This window comes from Rattus rattus, chromosome 1, assembly GCF_011064425.1.
Source record: "Rattus rattus isolate New Zealand chromosome 1, Rrattus_CSIRO_v1, whole genome shotgun sequence".
NCBI classification, from domain to species: Eukaryota; Metazoa; Chordata; class Mammalia; order Rodentia; family Muridae; genus Rattus; species Rattus rattus.
The window spans coordinates 158,737,802-158,759,327 of NC_046154.1; the positions used below are offsets into that span (position 1 = coordinate 158,737,802).

At 41.0% G+C, this 21,526-nt stretch overlaps 1 protein-coding gene across 4 annotated transcripts in view; it reads left to right on the forward strand.

The window, feature by feature from the left end:
* Hnrnpm (heterogeneous nuclear ribonucleoprotein M) overlaps nucleotides 1-20,965 on the forward strand; it is a 37,856-nt gene extending 16,891 nt beyond the window's left edge. The window contains exons 6-17 of one of the 4 annotated variants that reach the window (XM_032910028.1): nucleotides 813-851; nucleotides 969-1,004; nucleotides 1,825-1,978; nucleotides 2,622-2,671; nucleotides 3,870-3,930; nucleotides 6,473-6,574; nucleotides 7,725-7,769; nucleotides 8,174-8,251; nucleotides 14,745-14,798; nucleotides 16,720-17,522; nucleotides 18,261-18,312; nucleotides 20,543-20,965. In XM_032910028.1, the coding sequence (XP_032765919.1) occupies nucleotides 813-851; nucleotides 969-1,004; nucleotides 1,825-1,978; nucleotides 2,622-2,671; nucleotides 3,870-3,930; nucleotides 6,473-6,574; nucleotides 7,725-7,769; nucleotides 8,174-8,251; nucleotides 14,745-14,798; nucleotides 16,720-17,522; nucleotides 18,261-18,312; nucleotides 20,543-20,706 (1,638 nt within the window). In that variant the 3' untranslated portion in view covers nucleotides 20,707-20,965. Of the gene's footprint in view, nucleotides 1-812; nucleotides 1,005-1,824; nucleotides 1,979-2,621; nucleotides 2,672-3,869; nucleotides 3,931-6,472; nucleotides 6,575-7,724; nucleotides 7,770-8,173; nucleotides 8,252-14,744; nucleotides 14,799-16,719; nucleotides 17,523-18,260; nucleotides 18,313-20,456 lie in introns of all 4 variants that reach the window. The other 3 variants (XM_032910036.1, XM_032910022.1, XM_032910045.1) reach the window with 3 other exon arrangements.
* The last annotated feature ends 561 nt before the right edge of the window (nucleotides 20,966-21,526 follow it).

Consider the following 21,526-nt stretch of genomic DNA (forward strand, 5'->3'; position numbering starts at 1 on the left):
GGGATTATAGAATGGTGATTTCAGACTTTGTGAAAAAATCATTGATGAGTTTTACAAAGTTACTCTAATAGTAAGAGTCAACCATTGTATGCCCCTGAAGACCTTGTTTCAATCTGGAATTTTTAACTCAGGTCAGCCAATCCTTTTATCCCTTACCTATTCATTTTAGTCAAAATCGTTTTTGGATTTTTAGTTTTATGCCTTTTGGTTCTGAACTGTTACTCTTCTAGAACTCTTCTGGTTGCTGTGGTTTGTTTTGTCTTGTTAATTTGAGAAATACTTTTCAAACTGTTAGTTTCTGCAGTTTTGTTGTTTTGTTTGCTTGTTTTTCTTTGGTGTTGGAAATGGGGGTGACTGGTGCATACTGTGCTGCTTGATAAGGTCTGCCATTACTAAGTTGTATCCAAAGTGAGACTTACTGAGTACACAGCAAGGAGTGTCAGACTGGACTGTAACAGAGTCCTACGTGAAGCTTTTTACTTACTTTGAGACAAGGCTTCACTTAGCTTTGTAGGCTGGCTTTGAGTTCAAACAGACCTTGAATTGCTTTAGCAATCCTGAGGGTTAAGGCTATAGACCTTTATTTTACCACCACTGCTACAGTGCTTTACTGAGAGCCTTTTTATTGTATTTTATTTGTTTAATGGTTGTTGCTGGGGATTGCACTTTGGAATATCAGGCAGAAACTTTCACTGAGCTGAGCTGCACCTCGGCAGAAGGGAGCCTCTGTAGTGGTGAAGGCAGCAGTTCCACTAGTTTCTGCAAGCCTATTCTGACCTACTTCAAGCTATAACGCTTTGTGCTTCTTTCAGGATCCTGATGGTGAACATGCAAGGAGAGCAATGCAAAAGGTGATGGCTACGACTGGTGGGATGGGTATGGGACCAGGTGGCCCAGGAATGATTAATATCCCACCCAGTATCCTAAATAATCCTAACATCCCAAATGAGATTATCCATGCATTACAGGCTGGAAGACTTGGAAGCACAGTATTTGTAGCAAATGTAAGTAAATGGGAACATTCTCTAAAATAGAAAAATAGGGAGGGGTGGGAATATGTGAAAATAGTATGCATTTAATTTTACATTGTTAGAAAAATGTGCAAAACACTTTAGATTGATTGTATCACTGTTATACAAGTAATTTAAGTAAGACTTAGGATGGATAGCTTGTTTTTATTTTAAAGTAGGCCTTCTACTTTGTTCTGTTGTAACCCCTGCATTTGTGGCTTCAGGATTGATCTCAGTCCTACCCAGGTCTTGTTTACTGTGTTTTTCAGGCGTTTAACAAAAGCAGTAGCTGTATGTGCATCCTTATTGGGGTTTATTTAGGTATAGGGAAGAATGGACAGACAATAGAGTTACAGTTTTTGTGTCTGGAGTAAATGGTGATATCTTTATTCTCTGCAAGGACAAATACTTTTAGGACAAAGTGGGTTCAGGAGTGTTGGACAGACTTAAAAGAAGGAGTGACTTTTTGGGGTTTTCAAGACAATTTGTCTGTGGAGTAGCCTTGGCTGGCCTTCAACTCAGATCCACCTGCCTTTGCCTTCTGAGTGCTGGGATTAAAGGCAGGTGCCACCACCATCCTGCTGGCTTTTTAAGTTTGAGGGGGAAAGTTTGTTAAATGTGAGGAGACTTAGGTTGTTCCATTTAAGAGAAGAGATAATAAATAGCAGAGTTAAGGCCAGGCTCTGCAATCCTATTTGAAAAATTCCACTGAAGTTAATTTTCTTGTGAAGTCAGTCAAGCAAGTCTTAATAGTAAAAGTATGTCTTTTTCTCCAAAGTTTACCTTGAGGTTTCTACCCTCTTCTTTCACCTAGCTGGATTATAAAGTTGGCTGGAAGAAACTGAAAGAAGTATTTAGTATGGCTGGTGTGGTGGTCCGAGCAGACATTCTGGAAGATAAAGATGGGAAAAGTCGTGGAATAGGCACTGTGACTTTTGAACAGTCCATTGAAGCTGTGCAAGCTATATGTATCCTTTTGTGGGCGTTTACTCATGGCAGACAGTGCCCACGGCACTGTTGGACATTAGTGTACCTAAGTATATTATAATAATAAGGCAGAAGTAACTTTTTTCTGTGACTAGAGTGAATAAATTACTATGGAATCTGAAAATTTTCTGGAGTGGAACACAAATGGATAGACATGCTAAGAATGGTCTTTTCAGAAGAGTTTAGGAAAACTCATAAGAACTGGGACTTTTATTTGTTTATAATATCCTTTTGAATTGAACCTTCTGTCTGTTGTAGAGTAGACATTGAAGAGACCTTTCTCCCTGCCATAGGCTTGCCCTGGGGTTACATCTTTTTAAAGTTACATGAAGCATGTCACACATAACTACAGAAATTAAACTCAGGAGAGTATTACTGTATGATTTATCCAGAAAATATGCTATTTTAGAAGTAGTAAAACTCTTGAACACATAGAAAACTGCTTGCTTTAACTAACCAGAAACATTTTGTAGTATAAAGTCTTTACTAAAACTTCATACCTAAAGAGTTGAAATTGCTTATGAATTCAGAGAGGGACTGGTAGCTATGGGGTTGTTACCTTTTTATCGTTTTATATAGTATGCTTTAACAGTTGTTAGAAATAGCCTTAATTGTAATAACCAGCTATGTTTAATGGCCAGTTGCTGTTTGATAGACCGATGCACGTCAAGATGGTAAGTTACTAGGATCACTTTCTTTGTAATATGTTCAAATAAGTTAGGGGAAATTTAGAATTACTAAAACTATATCTAGCCCTTAAATTAGTAGTCTGCGGAGAGATGAGCGCCTTTGCTCATGGAAATTTTTTCTGTAGATCCCTCTCTGGTTGACTATTACTGTTAACTCCTATGTTCAGGAAGTCCATTGAGTATCCTGCGAGCTCCAGTTTTCAAAGTACAACATACAGTGTTTGGTTAGTATTATATTTGTAATGAACAAATATTTGATTCAGACAGCTTTTAAAGGTCTATTGGAGTTAGTCTTCATAAACAATAACTCTGCTATAGCGTTGCCAAAGAAAATAATTTATAGAAACAGTACTGGAAGATGTTGAGGGCAGTCTGGTTAGGGTTCAGATTCAGAAATAAATGGAACTATAGGTTTTGTTATTTGAAGGAGTTTAATTCTTTGAATAGCTAATGGATTCATAAGTCTCAAAACACATGAAAAGAGAGGCTAGAGAGATGGCTTAGCATTAAGAGCATTGGCTGTTCTTCTAGAAGACTCCTGTTCAATTCCTAGCACCCACATGACAGCTCACCACTCCAGCTCCAAGAGTTCCAACACCTTCACACAGATATACATGTAGGTAAAATACCAGTGCACATAAGATAAGCATAAATAATTAAACCATGAAATGATAGTGTAAGCCTCACTGGTACTTATTGCTCAGGTGCTGCCCTACTCACCAAATAATACAAATGTATTTTTATCCTTCCTGTTGTTGGCCCAGAAGATAAAAACATACTCCCATATATCTCTTTATGTTTGATGTAGTTCTGTGCCGTGGCTATGTCATAGTTTATTTATATTTAACTAGTTATCTGGTTTGCTTAGTTTAAACTTTTGCTTTTTCCCTGGTGCTAAGGACTGGCCACAGGGCCTTGTAAATGATAGGCAGGTGTTTTATCTCTGGGCTACATCTCCAAACCTATCTTTGTTATTATTTTTTGTTTTGTTTTGTGTAATGTAAGCTATCCTAGAACTTGGTGTGTATCCCAAAGCTGGCCTTGAATTCCTGACCCTTTTTTGTAAGTCTCTGAAGTGTTGTGATTAGAGGTGTGGAGGTGTACAGATGGCTTCTCTGGTTCTTTTGTTATTGGTGCTCCAGTAGAGATTTCTTTTTTTCTTTCTTTCTTTCTTTTTTTCCAGGATGAGAGGGCTTTACCAAAGGGAGACTTTTTTCCTCCTGAACGCCCACAGCAACTTCCCCGTGAGTATATGAATTATACTAAATAGAAACTGTTACAGTTATATTTACACTTGCAATTGTGGAAAGGTTACCCTGGGGATTCTCTTGATCTGTTTGTCCTGTCACCACCCCACCCTACACAGGTTGCACCATGTAGCATTGGCTAGCCTGGAACTCACAGAGATCTGTTTGCCTCTAACTTCCTAAGTGTTGGGATTAATGATGTGCACTTGCTATGCATGTCTTGATTAGTTGCTTTCTATAGATTTTTCAGGATAAGAAATGAGTGAAGAAATTCACAACTTAAAGAGTTTTGATAGTGGCACTGGCTCAGAGGGTAAAGGGATCTGATACAAAACCTGATGACTTGAGTTTAACCCCTGGCAGCCACATGTTCGAGGAAGAGATTCCTGCAAGTTGTCCTCAGACCTTGACTTGTGTACCAAGGCTTTTTTGTGTGTGGTGGTCTGAGTGATAATGGCCCTCATTGGCACATATATTTGAATGTTTGGTTCCCGGTTAATGGTACGATTATGAAGGATTAGGAGGTCTGGCCTTATTGCAGATCATAAGTCACTGGGGCAGGCTTCAAGGTTTCATAGGCCCACAATATCCCCAGTTAATTCTTTGCTTTGTCTTTGTAGAGATGTTAGCTTTTAATTACTGTTCTGGTATCTGTCTTGTTGCTGTGCTCCCTGCCATGATGATCAGGGAGTCTAACTCCTGGAACCATGAGCCCCATATTAAACCTTTTTTTTTTTTTTTTTTTTTTTTTTTTTAATGGTTTGCTTTGGTCCTGGTTTTTTTTTTTATAAAAGAATTAGGAGAGCAACGCATTGAGTTTTTCTGTTGCAGATACTTTTTAAAGAAGGGCTCTTGGATTACACTGTGACAAGGCAGGCTGCCCAGATATAGAGGGCAAAATAATTATGCAGTTTGAAAGTGTCTTGGAGTAGGTGGGTAGTTAGACAAATTGCAAATGGAAGTATAGATAAACCTTGTTTCCAATTTTGGGCAGTGCCCAGAACAAGTGGATCTAAAAGGCAGCAAGTAAGTCCCATGGTTGCTGAGGAGAGAGCTGAGGAGTGACTGCTACTGGGGATGAGGTTTTCAGAGTGATGAAAAAGTTAATGAAATTGTGTAATGGTAGCCTGAAAGAGCCTGTGGCTTTAAGAATAGATCAGAAATGCAGATATACTGATTGGATTAGCCAGTACCAAAAAAGGGATCAGGGAGACAGGAGATGGCTTGTCTGTTGAAAGGACCATATTTCCTTACTACCTATTTGCAGGTGGTCACTTAACAAGTTTGTTGTGGTTCTTGTTGATGCTCGTGCTAGAGGTAAAGAGCACTATGCCCCAGGGAGCCCATTATTCTTGGTTCTTGGCCTCTTGGTATGGCTCAAAGGGTTGATCTCAGAGCTTTGAGTACATTAGAGTAATAACCCTTGGTGACTTCTTGGAGCTGTTGCCATGCAATTTAAAACCTACTTGTTAGATTAAGTACCTAGAGCCTGACGTGGTTTTTTTCGCTCATTATCTTGGTTTAAGTGTCAGGCCTTAGTAGCTCTTTCCAAATATCAGTCTGCATTCTTGTTTTCTTGTTTGTGTTTGCGGAACATAGCGGTGAGGATGTGCTGAATATCAATTTATTAATTGTTGAGGTGGTGGCCCACATCTGTGATACCAGCATTCAGAGGTTATAGGCAAGTTGATCTCAAGTTGGAGGCCAGCCTTAGGCTGCAGAGTAAGACCTCATTTTTAAAACTTTTTTTTAAAGCATTTATTTATTTATTATGTATACATCATACAGCTTTCTGCTTGCATATATTCCTGCAGGCCAGAAGAGGGCACCAGATCTGATTATAGATGGTTGTGAGCCACCATGTGGTTGCTGGGAATTGAACTCAGGACCTCTGGAAGAGCAGACAGTGCTCTTAACCTCTGAGCCATCTCTCCAGCCCAAGACCTCATTTTTAAAAGAAGGGGTCAAAGGGGGAGGGAAGAGAAAAAGGTTAGAGTTTTTTAGAGAAAAAAAATGGCGTGGGGCTCAGGCATTGTGCATAACTTTAATCCCAATACTCAGGGAAGGGTCATGTGGATCTTTGTAAGTTTGAGGGCAGAGAGGGCTACATAGTGGTACTATATTATTGTATTTGTTTCTTTCATACACTCATTTTGTATGTGTATGTCTGTGTAAATGTACAGGTGCCTGAAGGGCATAGAACAACTGGAATCTACCAGCTTTCTCTACCATAGGTTCTGGAGGTAGAGTTCAGGATTGGGCGTAACCCTTGAGTCTTGCCAGCCTGCAAACTGACTTTGTAGCTGCCCTTGTTATATAGGTACATATTATATGCTCCAGTCTGACTGTATGTAAAAAGCTGTACGTGTATAAAGAGGGACACTCAAAGATATGCAGGTGTATAAGTGTTAAAGTCAAGTCAGGCTTGCTTGGTCTAGGGATGAAGCATGGCAGCCAGAATATACCAGTGTCTTGCCTCTGAGGATCCCGTGTTTTCAGAAAGGGAAGCCACATTCTTGACTTTCTCTGCTTCTTTCAGATGGACTTGGTGGTATCGGTATGGGGTTAGGACCTGGAGGGCAGCCTATTGATGCCAACCACTTGAACAAAGGCATTGGAATGGGAAACCTAGGACCTGCAGGTGAGAATTGTAGTGGGAATAACTGGGGAAAATTGAATTTTTTAAAAGCCACTATTAGGTGGTCAGTTCTATCTGGAGATTTTCAAATAGGATTAATGCAATTGGGACAAAATCTCATTTTTGTTTCATCCTCATGTGCACAAAAGCAGCATTGTTTTGAGTTGACTTTTTTTTTTTTTTTTTTTTTTAAGCCACTGTGCCTCTTCATCTTAGTCATGATGACTTTTGAGCAGACATAGACCATTTACTAAAAGGAAGCAAGGTAGAGAGTTGATCTCACCCAAGGTCACACTGGGTAACAGTGCAGCCAGCCCACTGACTGTAGGACCCACAGCTCTACCATTGGTGCTTTAAGCCTGTTAAGAAGACTATTTTGCACCTGATGTTGACATAACTTTTTTCTATAGTATGAGCATTTTGGTAAAATAAAAGGAATTTGAAAGCTTTTATGAATGACAAAACTCATGGATTACAAGGAAAAATTGAGAGTTTTTGTTCAGAAGACAAGAAAAATAGAATGAGTAAAAGCTTAGCTATGTGTGTTTTTTAAGTTTCTGAGTACTATATTTCTGTGCTATTAAGGCATATTTCATTCTTTTGGATATAGACTTGGACTTTTCATAGAATCATTTGAAATGGTTATTTGGATGCTTTGCCTTAGCACTGTCACTCTTACATATCCCTGATCTCATGGCTCTACCAACCTCAACACACTTTATTTGATTGGGAATGGTGGAGGGAGCATGTATGGTTTAGAAACTGCTTTATTATTATTATTATTATTATTATTATTATTATTATTTAATTTTTGCTTTTAATAGGGTTTTAAAATCATCTCTTTCTGTTCTGTAACATTTTAAAAAGCGACTTTACATAGTTTGTGTCTGATTGTTATATTTTATATTTAATGTCTGGCTTGGTCATTTAATAAGATTACATGGGCTCTAGTTTTAATCTACATTTAAACTTACTCTGTTAAAAGCTTTTGCTTGAAATACAATCTTGACAGTTAAGATAGTGGATACCCCCACCTTTGAAATATAATAACATCAAAGTTTTTTTTAATGTATTGGTTTGGAATTTGTGCTTTTAAAGTTAAGCATTATTGTTTTGACATAAAGTTTGTTTGCATTGACTTTCTCTTTTAAAGGAATGGGAATGGAAGGCATAGGATTTGGAATAAATAAAATCGGAGGTAAGAAATTTAAAATAATGTAATCAAAGTGTTTCCCCCCATTTTCCTTGTTTTCAAAACCCTGTGTGGTATCTTCCTTTGGTTTCTAGAAGTCTTAAGAATTACTTGATTTTATTTGTATATTATTCCAGTGGTTATTTGTTGTTGCCTTGGTTCTGGGTTTCTTACTAACTAGCTCTGTGACCTTGGGCAGATTGCTTTCTCTCTCTGTATTCTTGCTTGTGTATTCACGAAGGGGTCGAATCAAGCCATGTTTTAAAAAAGGAAATCAAATCTTTTCTTTACCCAAAAGCTCTAAAACTTTGTATATTCATAACATAATGTCAAAAGTGAAATATAAAGTTTTCCTTGCCTGAAGAATGTGAGCAGGTTTGTTGGGATGACATTAAATACTTTTCTTATAGGCATGGAAGGACCCTTTGGTGGTGGTATGGAAAACATGGGGCGATTTGGATCCGGGATGAACATGGGCCGGATAAATGGTAAGAATGGGATTCCCTCCTGCTTGTGACTTGTCTACCCTTTGATAGCCGAGGGATTCTTCTTGTTGTTTGTAAGCCTACTGTGAGTGATGTCCTACTTCTGTCTTTCCACTTAATCACATACCTTTGAAACTGCTAAAAAACCTAATTCACTTAAGACTTTGAAGGTAGCCAATGTATCAAACCCCCTTACTACTTGAGTAGTAAAAATTTCAAATTTCTTTACTGCCTTCAGCGTTCAAAAACATTTTCCAGGACTGGAGAGAGATTTCAACCTTTTAAGAGTATATACACAACTCATGTAGTGGACTCAGGTTCAATTACTAGCACCCACATGATGACTCACAACTGTCCGTATTCCAGTTCCAGGGAACCTGACACCTAAGTTGATCTCTGCAGGTTCTGCGTGTCTGTTCTCCCCCACCCCCTTAACCGCATACACATGCGCAAATAATAATGATAGTTTTTTAAAGAATGCCTTCCAAAATGCTCTTGGCACAGAATGCTAAACTGGTACATTTTATTTTTATTTGTTACCCTGATTACTCCAAAATGTGGAAAAATTATTTATAAATCCAGTTATGTAACACATTATAATATCCCTTTCAACCTTATGGTGATAATGCTTATATTACAAGATTAACAGTATGTTGATGCCAACTTGCTGGCCTTGTTTTGGTTTACTTGGCCTTATGTAGACATAAATTCAACGGGTATATTTTTTCCCAGGTTCATTCAATCATAGGGTTACAGTAATTTCTAGACCTGAGCCCTGGAGCTCCTGGGCCTGAGGTCAGAAAAGGAGAAGTGGGTAAATGCATGCCTGACTTGGCCCATGGTAGACCATTCATCCTGTAACTGCTAATGAAGTCTTACAGTTTCTCTGCTCATGACAAGACCTTTCTCTCAGTCAGTATGCCCAAGGAATCACACTTGACTATTGGAAAGAATTAAATCTCCTAATGATACTAATTACAAGGGGGTTACATACACCTTGCTTCACTGCATTGGAGATGTCATTCATCCTGAAACACAGCTTTGACCTGTTCTTGGGTGTTGTTTGCCTAGTTGACAAAATAAGGCCATCTGTTTGCAAGTACAGAAGAGGTTCCAAAACCTCAGGTAACTTCAGAGCATCAAGCCTGTAATGCTGACCACATCAGCTTGTTAGCCTTTTAGTTTACTTGGCCTTATGTACACACGAATACTTGGCCTTATGTAGATATGAATTATAATACAGGATTGGACCATCTTTAATAGAAATCAGTGGTGCTTTCTCTAATCTGTGGGGTTTTGAGTCACCCAAGAGTTACTTGATGGAAGTCAGATTAGTTGTGATAAGACTTCAGATAACTGTCTTCTGTATATTTGGCTTGAACAACTTAGGGATGGATTCATCCTTGCATCTACTTGCATTAGTTAATGAGATCTCATTATTTGAGAAGACAAAGTTTGTCCAGAATGCATTAGGCTACTACATATCTGGTAATAAGGTAAATCCCACCGCAGGTGTTTGTAAATCTTGCAACAGTAAGTCATGCAGTATTTATTAGGTGAAGAGAATCATTCCCCTCTTTCTCCTCCTGTTTTTATTGTTTTTTTGAGACAGGCTTTCTTTTTGAGACAGCCCTGGCTGTCCTAGCACTCTCTATGTAGACCATGATGGCCTCAAACTCAGAGATCCACCTGCCTCTGCCTTCCAAGTACTGGTATTAAGACATAGGCCACCTGCATGGCTATGATTCATTCTTATATGCTCAGATTTAAAACACCTGACTTGATTCCTAAGACAACCATAATTAGATATAGATTTCTTCAGTACATAAATTAGAATGGGAGATATCAAAAGGTCTTGGTGCCAGTGTGATGGTCCAAAAGTGAAACAGTATCGTCTTCACATTTAAGTATTAACCAACATATATTTTAGAAACAGAACAACCAATATCACTACATTCAGTCCTTCTAAGAATCACATGAGTAGGTGTTGTTACCCTCATTTTGTCAGAAACTAGGGGTCATATGGCTACTAATTAGCGATGCTGGGGTATGGAATTCAGCCTTTCTCTAGAACTCACCTCTTCATCATGCCTACATCCTGTCTTTTAGGATCACCTCTAGCATGGTGGTACCCCCTGTGCTGAGAAACTTGATGTCTTTGCTTTTAAAAATCCTCTCTGTGCCAAAAGAAGTTTGATTTCTACTTGCTGAAAAGCTGCTAGTACTGTTCCCTAAGTCATTAAGATTAAGTCATAAGAGTCATTAAGAATTTGTGCTGTTTTGTTTTATTTCACGTTTTGGTTATTTTTTGCTTTGTTTTTGTTCTTTAGTAATGTGTTCAAGCAGTATGTGGCAGGCTAGCATCTTCTAAGGTGTTTTTGAGGATTGCACCATCCAGCCTCCAGAGTACACAGAGCTATGTGTAGGTTTTGTTACCTTTTCTCTGATTCTTAATATAGATAGATGGTGGTGAAGAGATACAGGAAAGCTACATTGTGAGTAATGCAGAGATAGGTTTACATTTCCACTGAACTGGGTTTAGTCTCAAGAATCCACATGGTTGAAGAAGAAAACTTGAATTCTACAAGTTGTCCTTGGCAACTTGGCATGTGCACTTTCCCATAGGCAGCACGTCTAAACAAACAAATGTAAAAATTCTAACCCAGCCTAACTTCCATATCTCTAATTGTTTACTTCCTTGAAAGGATAAGTGTGAGCTGTATGCAAGCAAACTTACAGTTATACACTAAAAGGTATATATTATACAATACCAATTTGCCTGATATTCCCAAGGAGTGAAATAATACTGTTTTTATTCCCCCTTCGGCTGGACATTGAACCCTGTGCCTCAGGCATGCCAGACAAGCATACCATGGATTTATACTCCCCTGTCTATCCAATACTACTAGATTTTCCTATGACTTTTCAGTAGAGGCGGAAAGCAAAGTGATGCACATTTGAATCTTGCATGAGAGAGGTGGATGTATATGTACAGGTATAAAGTAGATGGAGGTAGGGGTCATACATGACTTTTTTTTTTTTTAATATTTATTTACTTTACATATGTAAGTACACTATACCTGTCTTCAGACTCACCAGAAGAGGGCGTCAGATCCCACTACAGATGGTTGTGAGCCACCATTTGGTTGCTGGGAATTGAACTCAGGACCACCAGAAGGGCAGTTAGTGCTCTTTTTTTTTTTTTAAAGATTTATTTATTTATTATATATAAGTACACTGTAGCTGTCTTCAGATACACCAGAAGAGGGCATCAGATCTCTTTACAGATGGTTGTGAGCCACCATGTGGTTGCTGGGAATTGAACTCATGACCTCTGGAAGAGCAGTTGGGTACTCTTAACCACTGAGCCATCTCTCCAGCCCCAGTTGGTGCTCTTAACCACTGAGCCATCTCTCCAGCCCAAGACTTTTTTTTAAATGAATTTTATTTTATGAATATGCCTGTGTATGTATGTGCATCGTAAGCATGCCTGTTGCCTTTGAGGTCAGACTGTTCTGAGCCTATGTGGGTGCTAGGAATCAAGCCCAGTTTGTCTGTCCTTAACCACTGAGCCATCTCCCCAGCCCCGTGAAGACCATCTTAGGCAGGTATTAAATGTGTTTGGCCTGTCTCTTACAGAACTTCAACATTTTTAAGACATTGTAACGGATAGGATGGCAAATAACTCTCAGCAGTGTTAACAGTGGTATAAAGAACAAATGGATAGAAGGTATTCGGTTTGGGCAGCCTTTGGATCATGTTTGCCAGGCATGTGACCTTGGCCAAGTTGCTATATCAGCAGCACATGCAATATGCTAAGACCTAGAAAGGATTGCTCTTTACAACCAGTAGATAAGCTATGCTCAAAGCAAAAATGTAGGGAGACAGGATAAAGGAACAATTGAAGTCAATGACTTGGAGGCCCAGAGACTTGGTACAGAGTTAGTTGGGGCATCTGCATGGAGGTGGGGTGGTGAGGGGAGCTGTCTATGAATATCTATAGAAAGTTTAAATTTATTGAGTATATTTTCCTACATAGCAAAAGACTGAGGAGAATGTATGCTCCTCTCACTCAGGAGTCAGAGGTAGTTGGATCTCTTAGTTCCAGGACAGCCAAAAGGCTACATAAAAACCTGTCTCAAAAAACAAAAAAAACAAACAAAAAAGACTGGAGAAATGCAAGTTTGGGAGGGTGGGGTGAGGAGGGATTATTTTCCTTTTCAAAGATGTCCTTTTATTATATGACATAAAAGGTAAAACTTCCCTACTTGTAAAGTACAAGGAAGGTAATAAAATGAATATTTTCTCAATAAATATTTTCATGTATACATGCTTTATCAAATGTTAAAATGGTTATTTTACAAAGTAAGAAATAGAACACAGCTGTGGCATGCAAGTTGTTTGTGCTTTTTTTGTTTGTTTATTTTGCTTTATAGATACTTTTTTTTTGTTATATTTTAATTTTTCCTAGACAGGATTTCTCTGTCTGGCCCAGACTGGCCTTGAACTACAGAGATCTGCCTCCTCTTCCATAGTGTTGGGATTAAAGATGTATGCCACCACCACCACCCAGTTTCTAAGTCTACAAATCTCTTAAAAAACAAACTATCAAGAAACTTTAGTTTCCAGGAAGTTTCATCATTTCTTTTGAAAGCCCTCTTCCTTCTAATTAGTTCTGTTTTCCTAGATTTTTTTATGACCTGATGACCTCAAGCACACATTAGAAGGACAGTGAGCAAAACTTTAATGATAAGACATTCCTGTTGTAGGCATTCTTAGTAAGCGTCAGTGTTCTGTGAAATCCAGACAAGTGCTAAAATGCGTCTCAGGTGTCCATGTAGCAAGGTTGAGCATTTTCAGATTAATACTGACTCTTGATAAAGAGCTTCCATTTTCTGTGTATTTTGTTGCCTAAGAAGCAGTGTTGATTTCCAGCTACAGTGGGGGAAAAATGTGTAATAACAATACTTAGGTATCCATTGTAATACAAATTATTAATCACAAAGGCTTGCAACAATCTCCATTTGGGGACAGCTAGGAAACAAGAGTGCTGGAGCATACAGAGGCCAAGGCCAAGGCAGGGTCTTTTTTCCTTCTTTTTTAAGGCCATGCTCTTTTTGTTCAGGATGTTGACACAGAAGCACCTAGCTTTCTTGGGTACCTTGCCTTTTCTGGTAGGCAAGTCTCAACTTCATTCTTGTTAGGTCAACACAGGTGGACCTGTATACAATGCCCTGGAACAACACAGCAGTATGAGGTTTTTATTCTGACTGACACACTTCATAGCACCACACTAAGTTTACTTTTTGTCTCCAAAACAATAACAGGAATGTCTTCTATCAACCAGGCCCTGTGGAACTGGGTCCTTAGCTCACATCCCCCAAGCTTGCTAGGTCTGTGCTTAAGTTGGGAGCCAAGTAGCCATTCATTCTCCCCTTTATTTTCCCACATGCCCAGGATGATGATTATTCTACTTCTTTATCAGCAAGCAGGGTACATTTAAGAATCTTCTCTCTATTCCTTGCAAATACTACCCATTATGCATTCCTGCAAAGATGATGACCGAGTGTGATTTGCCTAAAGTCACCTACTCCCTTTTAAATACCATACACAGTGTTTCCCAACTAAGAGGAGATAACCAGAGTCTGTAGGAACAGCTCTGGACCTCAGGAGGGGCAAAGGTTACATGGATGGCATTCTTTCTGGGCCATTAGATGCCTGCCATTGGCAAATATACTCTTTTAAGATTGCTATGGCTGCACGACGGCATAGAGCATGGCATAGGCATAAGCATGTAGTCCTAAAAGATGGCCACAGAAAGTGGATCTGCTTGTGTATGTCATTTCATAAAGATTTCCCCTGTGGGCTCATTTGCAAACCCTTATGACTGCTTGGAAGTCCAGCTAGCAAATTTGATGTAATTTAAGGACCCATTTTCTGCTAGTAGATGTGTTCTCACATGATAGAAGCTAAAGCTTTGAATTTCTAAAGCAGTAGCAAACCTGAGGCTGGTATGAGCCATTGGCCAGCAAGCAACATTTTCTCGATGGGACAGTGGGCAGGGAAATAATTCTCCTTTGTCACCATCACATACTGCCTACTCAGTGGGTGCTGATGGTCTCACCTCCTATTCTGTACAGATACCTTGACTTGTGATGCGGAGAAAAGTCCATGCAGGCTCCAGGACACCTGGAGAACCCTTGGTTTCCTGCCTACTAAGGAAGCCTCAATACTAAGTGTGTCTAGACCACCTTTAGAAAACTGCTACTGAGCAAGGTTGAAGTTTTGTCCTCTTTGCTGGACAAATTTGCAGGCACCCCTGTAAACTGGGCCTCATGCTAAAGCTATAAGGAGTCCTAGCATGATGTTGTTTTATGTATGTTTCTCAAATCCGTCCCCCTTTTTCTTAAAATCTATGTATACTTTTAGAACATAATGAGCAGGTTTCTGTTACAAAAATATTTGGCTAATTATGTTTTCTTCCTGATTTCCTTAGAAATCCTAAGTAATGCACTGAAGAGAGGAGAGATCATTGCAAAGCAAGGAGGAGGTAGGAATCACTTAGCTGTTTGTTCTCTGTGTTGTTGTTGTTGTTGTTAGAACAAGTACTTAATGAGAAGTCAACAGTAATGTGACAAACATGGGCTCTGACACAGATGACCCAGGGTGGTATCAATTGCTGCCTTTTCCTAACTGTGTGGCTTATGACAAGTGACAAACTCACCTACAGGGGGGCTAAAAGTCTTTTTGGGGGGGTTCTTTTTTTCGAGCTGGGAACCGAACCCAGGGCCTTGCGCTTCCTAGGCAAGTGCTCAACCACTGAGCTAAATCCCCAACCCCGTAAAAAAAAAAAAAACTGAAAAGTGCACCACCTAATGCATGACAAATGTTTGTTGAAACCTGCATGTACATTGAGTACTGCAAACATTTTATTGTATGTTCTTCCATGATAGTTTTATGAGCACTTAGAATTAAATGTGCGTGCGTGCGTGCGTGCGTGTGTGTGTGTGTGTGTGTGTGTGTGTGTGTGTGTGTGTGTGTGTGTGCGCACACGCCATAGAGACCAGAAGCGGCAGACCTCTTTTGAGTTGGCACTACAAGTAGTCGTAAAGTTATGAGGTGTGGGTTCTGAACTGAACTGGATGAATTCTGGTACTTTGCAAGAGTAATAAGTGCTCTTAACTGCAGAGCCAGCTCTCCAGCCCTAACCTTACCTTTTTAAGGCTCACCTCCCCTCCACCCCCCTTTTCCCTTCCGTCTTTTCTTGGCAGCCCACTTGCCAGGAATTTCTGTTTGATCATTGCTAAGTTTATTCCTGGTTCTGCTGCTGTGGGCATGTGGCTGCCAGCATTATTACTATATTATGTGTTGAGCCAACAACTTTTTTCATCCTGCAAATATAAAGAAATGAGCTTTGTGAGGTATTTCTGTTCTGAAATGCTAACATTCTTGAAGTTGTGCTTGGATTTTGCCAATCAGTGTATTGCATTTCAGCCACAGAAGTGGGCACAGAAAGGTGAGTTGATTTATGCCAGGTCACACAGTTTTGGCCAGGTCACACTGTTAGAAAAATTGCTGGGTAATCTCTTGTTGAATTTGCACCTTGTGTCAGTAGGAGGCTAGCTGTGGGCTGAGAAGTGGGTAATATGAAACTTCAGTTTTGAGCTCTGCTTGGTGAAGTTGGTGGCGTCTTGGCCTTGGTGATGGAGTCAGACCTTTCCTGTCCTGTCTGTGTTTTTACGGATAAGAGTCATTGTGCATTAGTCTCTGACCCTTAGCCTCTTCCAGAACTGAACTTACCATGCTGGCAGCATCTTACTTCCAAAGCAATAAAATAGCTATCAATTTTCCTTATAGAAGGAAAGGTTATAGAAAATGACCAGTTTGTGTGCTTGTGTACATTGGGGGTCTATATGAATATTTTTGTTTTACTTTTTGCTTACATGAATGTGTAATCATTTTATGCCCTGAAAGTGCAGCCAGAGTAGCCATCAGCAGGGCATTTTAAGAGGGAGAAGTTAAGAGAGGATGAAGGTTGTAAGTGACTGTGAATTGTCTCCATGTAATTCCCTGTCAGTTATCCCTGAGTATGAAGTTTTCCATGCTTCTTTTAAAGAGCATTCTCAATGTCTGCTGCTGGGGAAATTACAGTTTTGTTTTTTTTTTAAGAAATGAAGTGTGATTACTTATAGCTTGTCACAGGTACCAGTATGGAGATGAAATTTTATTCCTTCTAAATTTTACTTTAAAAACTTTACCTTTGTTATGTAGTGGAAAGGATCATTGTGTGGATTTCAATGCTAATTTTTGAGAGTTGTTTAATCGTAAATTACTTTGAGTATGACTTGCTGATTTGTGGTTGAACTTAGGATCTGAAGTGCCCAGCCTGGCATACATTAGTATATGAACATCTACACAAGTCCCTGACTTCCACTTGTGCCTTTTATTATTTTATTTTATTCCTGTTTCAGGTGGAGCTGGAGGCAGTGTCCCTGGGATCGAAAGGATGGGCCCTGGCATTGACCGCATTAGCGGTGCTGGCATGGAGCGCATGGGCGCAGGCTTAGGCCATGGCATGGATCGAGTGGGCTCTGAGATTGAGCGTATGGGCCTGGTCATGGACCGCATGGGCTCAGTTGAGCGCATGGGCTCCGGCATCGAGCGCATGGGCCCACTAGGCCTTGACCACATGGCCTCCAGTATTGAGCGCATGGGCCAGACCATGGAACGCATTGGTTCTGGTGTGGAGCGCATGGGTGCCGGTATGGGCTTCGGCCTGGAGCGCATGGCCGCACCCATTGACCGTGTGGGCCAAACCATTGAGCGCATGGGCTCTGGTGTAGAGCGCATGGGTCCTGCCATTGAGCGAATGGGCCTAAGCATGGATCGAATGGTGCCCACAGGCATGGGGGCCGGCCTGGAGCGCATGGGTCCTGTGATGGATCGTATGGCCACCGGCCTGGAGCGCATGGGCGCCAACAACCTGGAGCGCATGGGCCTTGAGCGCATGGGAGCCAACAGTCTTGAGCGCATGGGCCTGGAACGAATGGGCGCCAACAGCCTGGAACGGATGGGCCCTGCCATGGGCCCAGCATTGGGCGCTGGTATTGAGCGAATGGGCCTGGCCATGGGTGGCGCCGGCGGTGCTAGTTTTGACCGAGCCATTGAGATGGAGCGGGGCAACTTTGGAGGAAGCTTCGCAGGTTCCTTTGGCGGAGCTGGAGGCCATGCACCTGGAGTAGCCAGGAAGGCCTGCCAGATATTTGTGAGAAATGTAAGTGGTTCTTTAGTGGAATTCCTGTGTTGATATGAATGAAGTGGTGGGGAGGTCAGTGGACAGAATGGTGTAGACCAGAGAGGAAAGTCTGATGAAGGGAGAACTGGGCAGTATGGGGAAACCGCTTGCCCATCTCCAGAGTTGGGCAGGAGGTTGAAGGGTTACTGGAATAGCAGTAGTCCCAGTGCCAGGCATGGTGGCCCACTCCTTTAATCCCAGCACTCTAGAGGCGGAGGTGAGGTGACACTCTGAGGTCCAGTCTAACAAGAGCTACCAAGTTAGACACCATCTCTAAAATAACAAAGAAACAAATACAATAGTCTGGCATTTGCCTGTGGTATGCCAGGTGAGGAATTGACTGAGCTCTAAAAGGTTTGTGGTTTCTGATCCCTTGGCTTAAGGAGCACTCCAGTCTTGGCACAGTAATTCCGGGAAAGGTAGCTGTGCATGAATTACATTTTGTCACCAAATTGTGAGTTGTGCCACTTAATAGCCTAATTCTAGATAGACTTGTTTTGTTCCCTGCTGATTATCTTACAGAGGTCAGGAAATGAGGATTTTTTTTAATTGGAGTTGGAGGGATTACTGGAGATTGAATCTAGGGCTGTACATATACTAGGCAAATCACATTATACCCAGCCCAAGTACCTTCAGGTCATATTCTCGTATCTATTGTAGTGTTTGTACATTAAGACTTTGTTTTATCACAGATTAGTCTGCCTCTTTTTTCCTCAGCTCCCATTTGATTTTACATGGAAGATGCTAAAGGACAAATTCAATGAATGTGGTAAGTGTCTGTTTAAGATAGGCTCTCTGTGCTTTCCTGTGTTGTGGCTTGTTGGTGATGCTGTTGAGTTGGAGCAGTGAAGCTTCTCTTCTAGTCTTAACCACTGTCCATGGGCTCTAGAGCATCCATGGGCCTTGCCATTGTTCTACCTCTGCAGGTATACAGGCAGGTGTTGGGTGTCCTGGGATGTGTCATGCTATTTGCTCCTTTCATCCTTGCAGTTCTTTTCTAGTTAGTCTTTTGAACTAGACTCTCTGACTTTATAACCTAGCCTGAACTCATGATTCTCTTGCCTCTGCCTTGCATTTGCTGGAACTATAGGTAAATGCCACCACTTCTGCTTTTTCAGAGTTTCTGAGAGGAAGCCATATTGTCATCTTTTTACATAAGAGTCAGCGAAGCAGTGTTCCTAAGTTCAGAATCTTGTAAGAGGAAAAAAGTATATTCAAGAAAAATTGCTTTCCCCCATTAAGCTCATAGGTTCCTCAGAGAACTCATGCTCAGTAGTTGTAGATCTGGGCACACAGTGTGGGGTGAAAGTCTCTGGTTGTGGATTCTTAACACAAGACAACCTTTCTTCTGGAAAGCTTCTTCAGTGACCGAGATGCAGTCTTCCCCTGCTCTCATTGCACCTTCTCAACTAAACCAAGGTGTGGGTGGCTGCTGGGTCAAGACACCTGTTTCTCATTTCTTCATGCAGAAATGGCTCACGTTCCAGTGTTCTTAGTGCTTTTCCTGATTCTTTAGGATAAGCAGTAGAGTCAAAGCCAACCTTCTTGTCTGTTTCTATGATTCTCTGAATTGTAATTTTCACCACAGTCAATATTGTAACTAGATATTCCAAAAACTGGGAATGGAATGTGTCGCTCTCCCTACTTCTGAGAAAATGCAAATTCAAAAGGTTCTAGAAACTTGGTTCCATCCCCCATCCCCGCGCGCGCGCGCCCGCCCTTGAACATAAGTGCTTTCCTGCCAGAAAATTCCCTCTGCTCCTTTACTTTTTTTTTTTTTTTTTTTTTTTTTTTGAGAGAGAGAGAGAGAGAGAGAGAGAGAGAGAGAGAGAGAGAGAGGTTCCAAAGACTTTATGTAGCCAAGTATGACCTTAAATTCTAGTTGGTTTTTTTGGAGGTCGGGGCGTTTAGGAGTGGTAGTATAGATTGGGTCTCTTAAAACTCAGATGGACCCTTACTATATAGCTGAAAATAATCTTGAACTTGTAGTCTTCTTACTTCTACTTCCTGAATGCTGGGATTACAGAGGTGTGCCACCCTGCCTGGTTTGTACAAATGCTGGGGCTCAAACCAGGGGTTTTATGCATGCTAGGCAAAGCACTATGCCCACTGAGCTGCATCTTTAGTTACCTTGAACTCTTGATTCCTCTACCTCCAACTCCCAAGGGCTGGGATTACAGGTGAGACACCTTTCCATTTTTCTTTCTGTCTTCCCTCTTTTTCTTCTGTCTTGTCATTCCCTTTTGAGCCTGGACCTTGCCAGGTAGCTCCATGTTGGCCTAGAATGCAAAATCTTGCTTTAGTCTCCCAAGTACTAAGATTTGCAGGTACCATTGTGTCCAACTTTGGGAGGAATGTTTATTTTGATGAATTTCTACTTAATATCTTTCAGAACTTTATCATGAGAAGCCAGTGGAATGTCATCTCTCCCCAAGCCATTAGTAGCACTAGAATTGTGGGCCCTAACAGCACTAATGTGTGTCTGTGACTCTTAATCTATTTATTATAGACCCATTTCTTTTGTGCTTGACGCATACCTGGGTACATAATAATCATATAGGTCCATAAGCTACTCACCGAGTATACCTGCCTTACATTGGGGCAGTATAGAACCATCGTATTGGTAATGGCCTTGTGACAAGATGGTTTTATTCAGCAATCACCCTTAAGAGTTCTACTCTAAGGTTGTCTCCATAGTCCCCTCTCTCTGTAACTTGCTGGAGCATAACCACAAATATTTGAAGCCATTTTGCAGGTTCTTCACAGCAGGTTAAGTTGTTGTCATGCTTGGAGAACAATGGCAATGTAGTGGAGGGGGCTGTAGTTGCTGGCGCCGCCATACGTGGTGTTCTGAGCATTCACTTCATATGCAAGGGTCTCTCCTTTTTGACTCTTGTCACCGAAATCCAACAGGTGATCTGGACTGAGTGGAGCCCAGACTGAGGCTGAGCTCTGGGTTTGCCTGATGCGTGTGGTCTCTTCTTCCCTCCCTGTGCCAGGCCACGTGCTGTACGCCGACATCAAGATGGAGAACGGAAAGTCCAAGGGGTGCGGTGTGGTTAAGTTTGAGTCTCCAGAGGTGGCTGAGAGAGCCTGCCGGATGATGAATGGCATGAAGCTGAGTGGCCGAGAGATTGATGTTCGAATTGATAGAAACGCTTAAGCAGTTGCCTTTTTTAAACATCAGTACCAGACCTCTGAATTTGTATTTTTTCTTGTTAACCATTTTAATTTGTTGGCTGGATGTATAAAGATGTTTAAAAAATTCAGTTGCTTTTTGGGGTAATTTGAATTAATTTTTTAATGATTGGGGTTCCATTTGACTGTTTGCATTGAGATTGCAATGTGCGCAATTTTTTTTGTAGTTGTGGCATCTTGTTGACATCGAATATGACTTTGATAATAAATACCAGTTCCTGAAAGTGGCTTGCCTTTTTGTATTTTTGTCTGTTTCTGTAGAGGTGGCCATTTGAGGTCTGCAGAGCGGGGCAGCTTGCACTTCCTTCTTCCTCAAAGCTGTCAACACCAGGGATCTCACCCTCATGGTTGCTTGTCTGTGGGCCCCAGGGTTTGAAGAGAGGACCTGGTTATACTAGGAACACTATTAGTAAAGATTCTAGAAGGTTGTCATTTTTCTAGGTGTGAATTAGCAACCCTGAAATATCTTACAGCAATCCTGAAAGTCATCCTTTGGCTTTATTCTGAGTCCCAGCTCACTTCACTTTGGGTTTTCTTTGTTCAAGCCCACTGAGAATGTCACTGTTTGGGACATACTTCATACGGATGTCTTGCTAGGCTGGAGCACCACCAGTGATGGGTCATCATAGACTCACTCACTCAGAAACACAGATGCTTGCAGCCTACAGGAAGCTTTCAAGTGTGGTGCAGCTACTAAGTCATTCAAGTTGTGTGTGGATGTATCCTTTCATCAGCTCCTTTCAATTAGGAGGGTAGCTGATTTTTTTTCCCCTTCACCTTTGGTG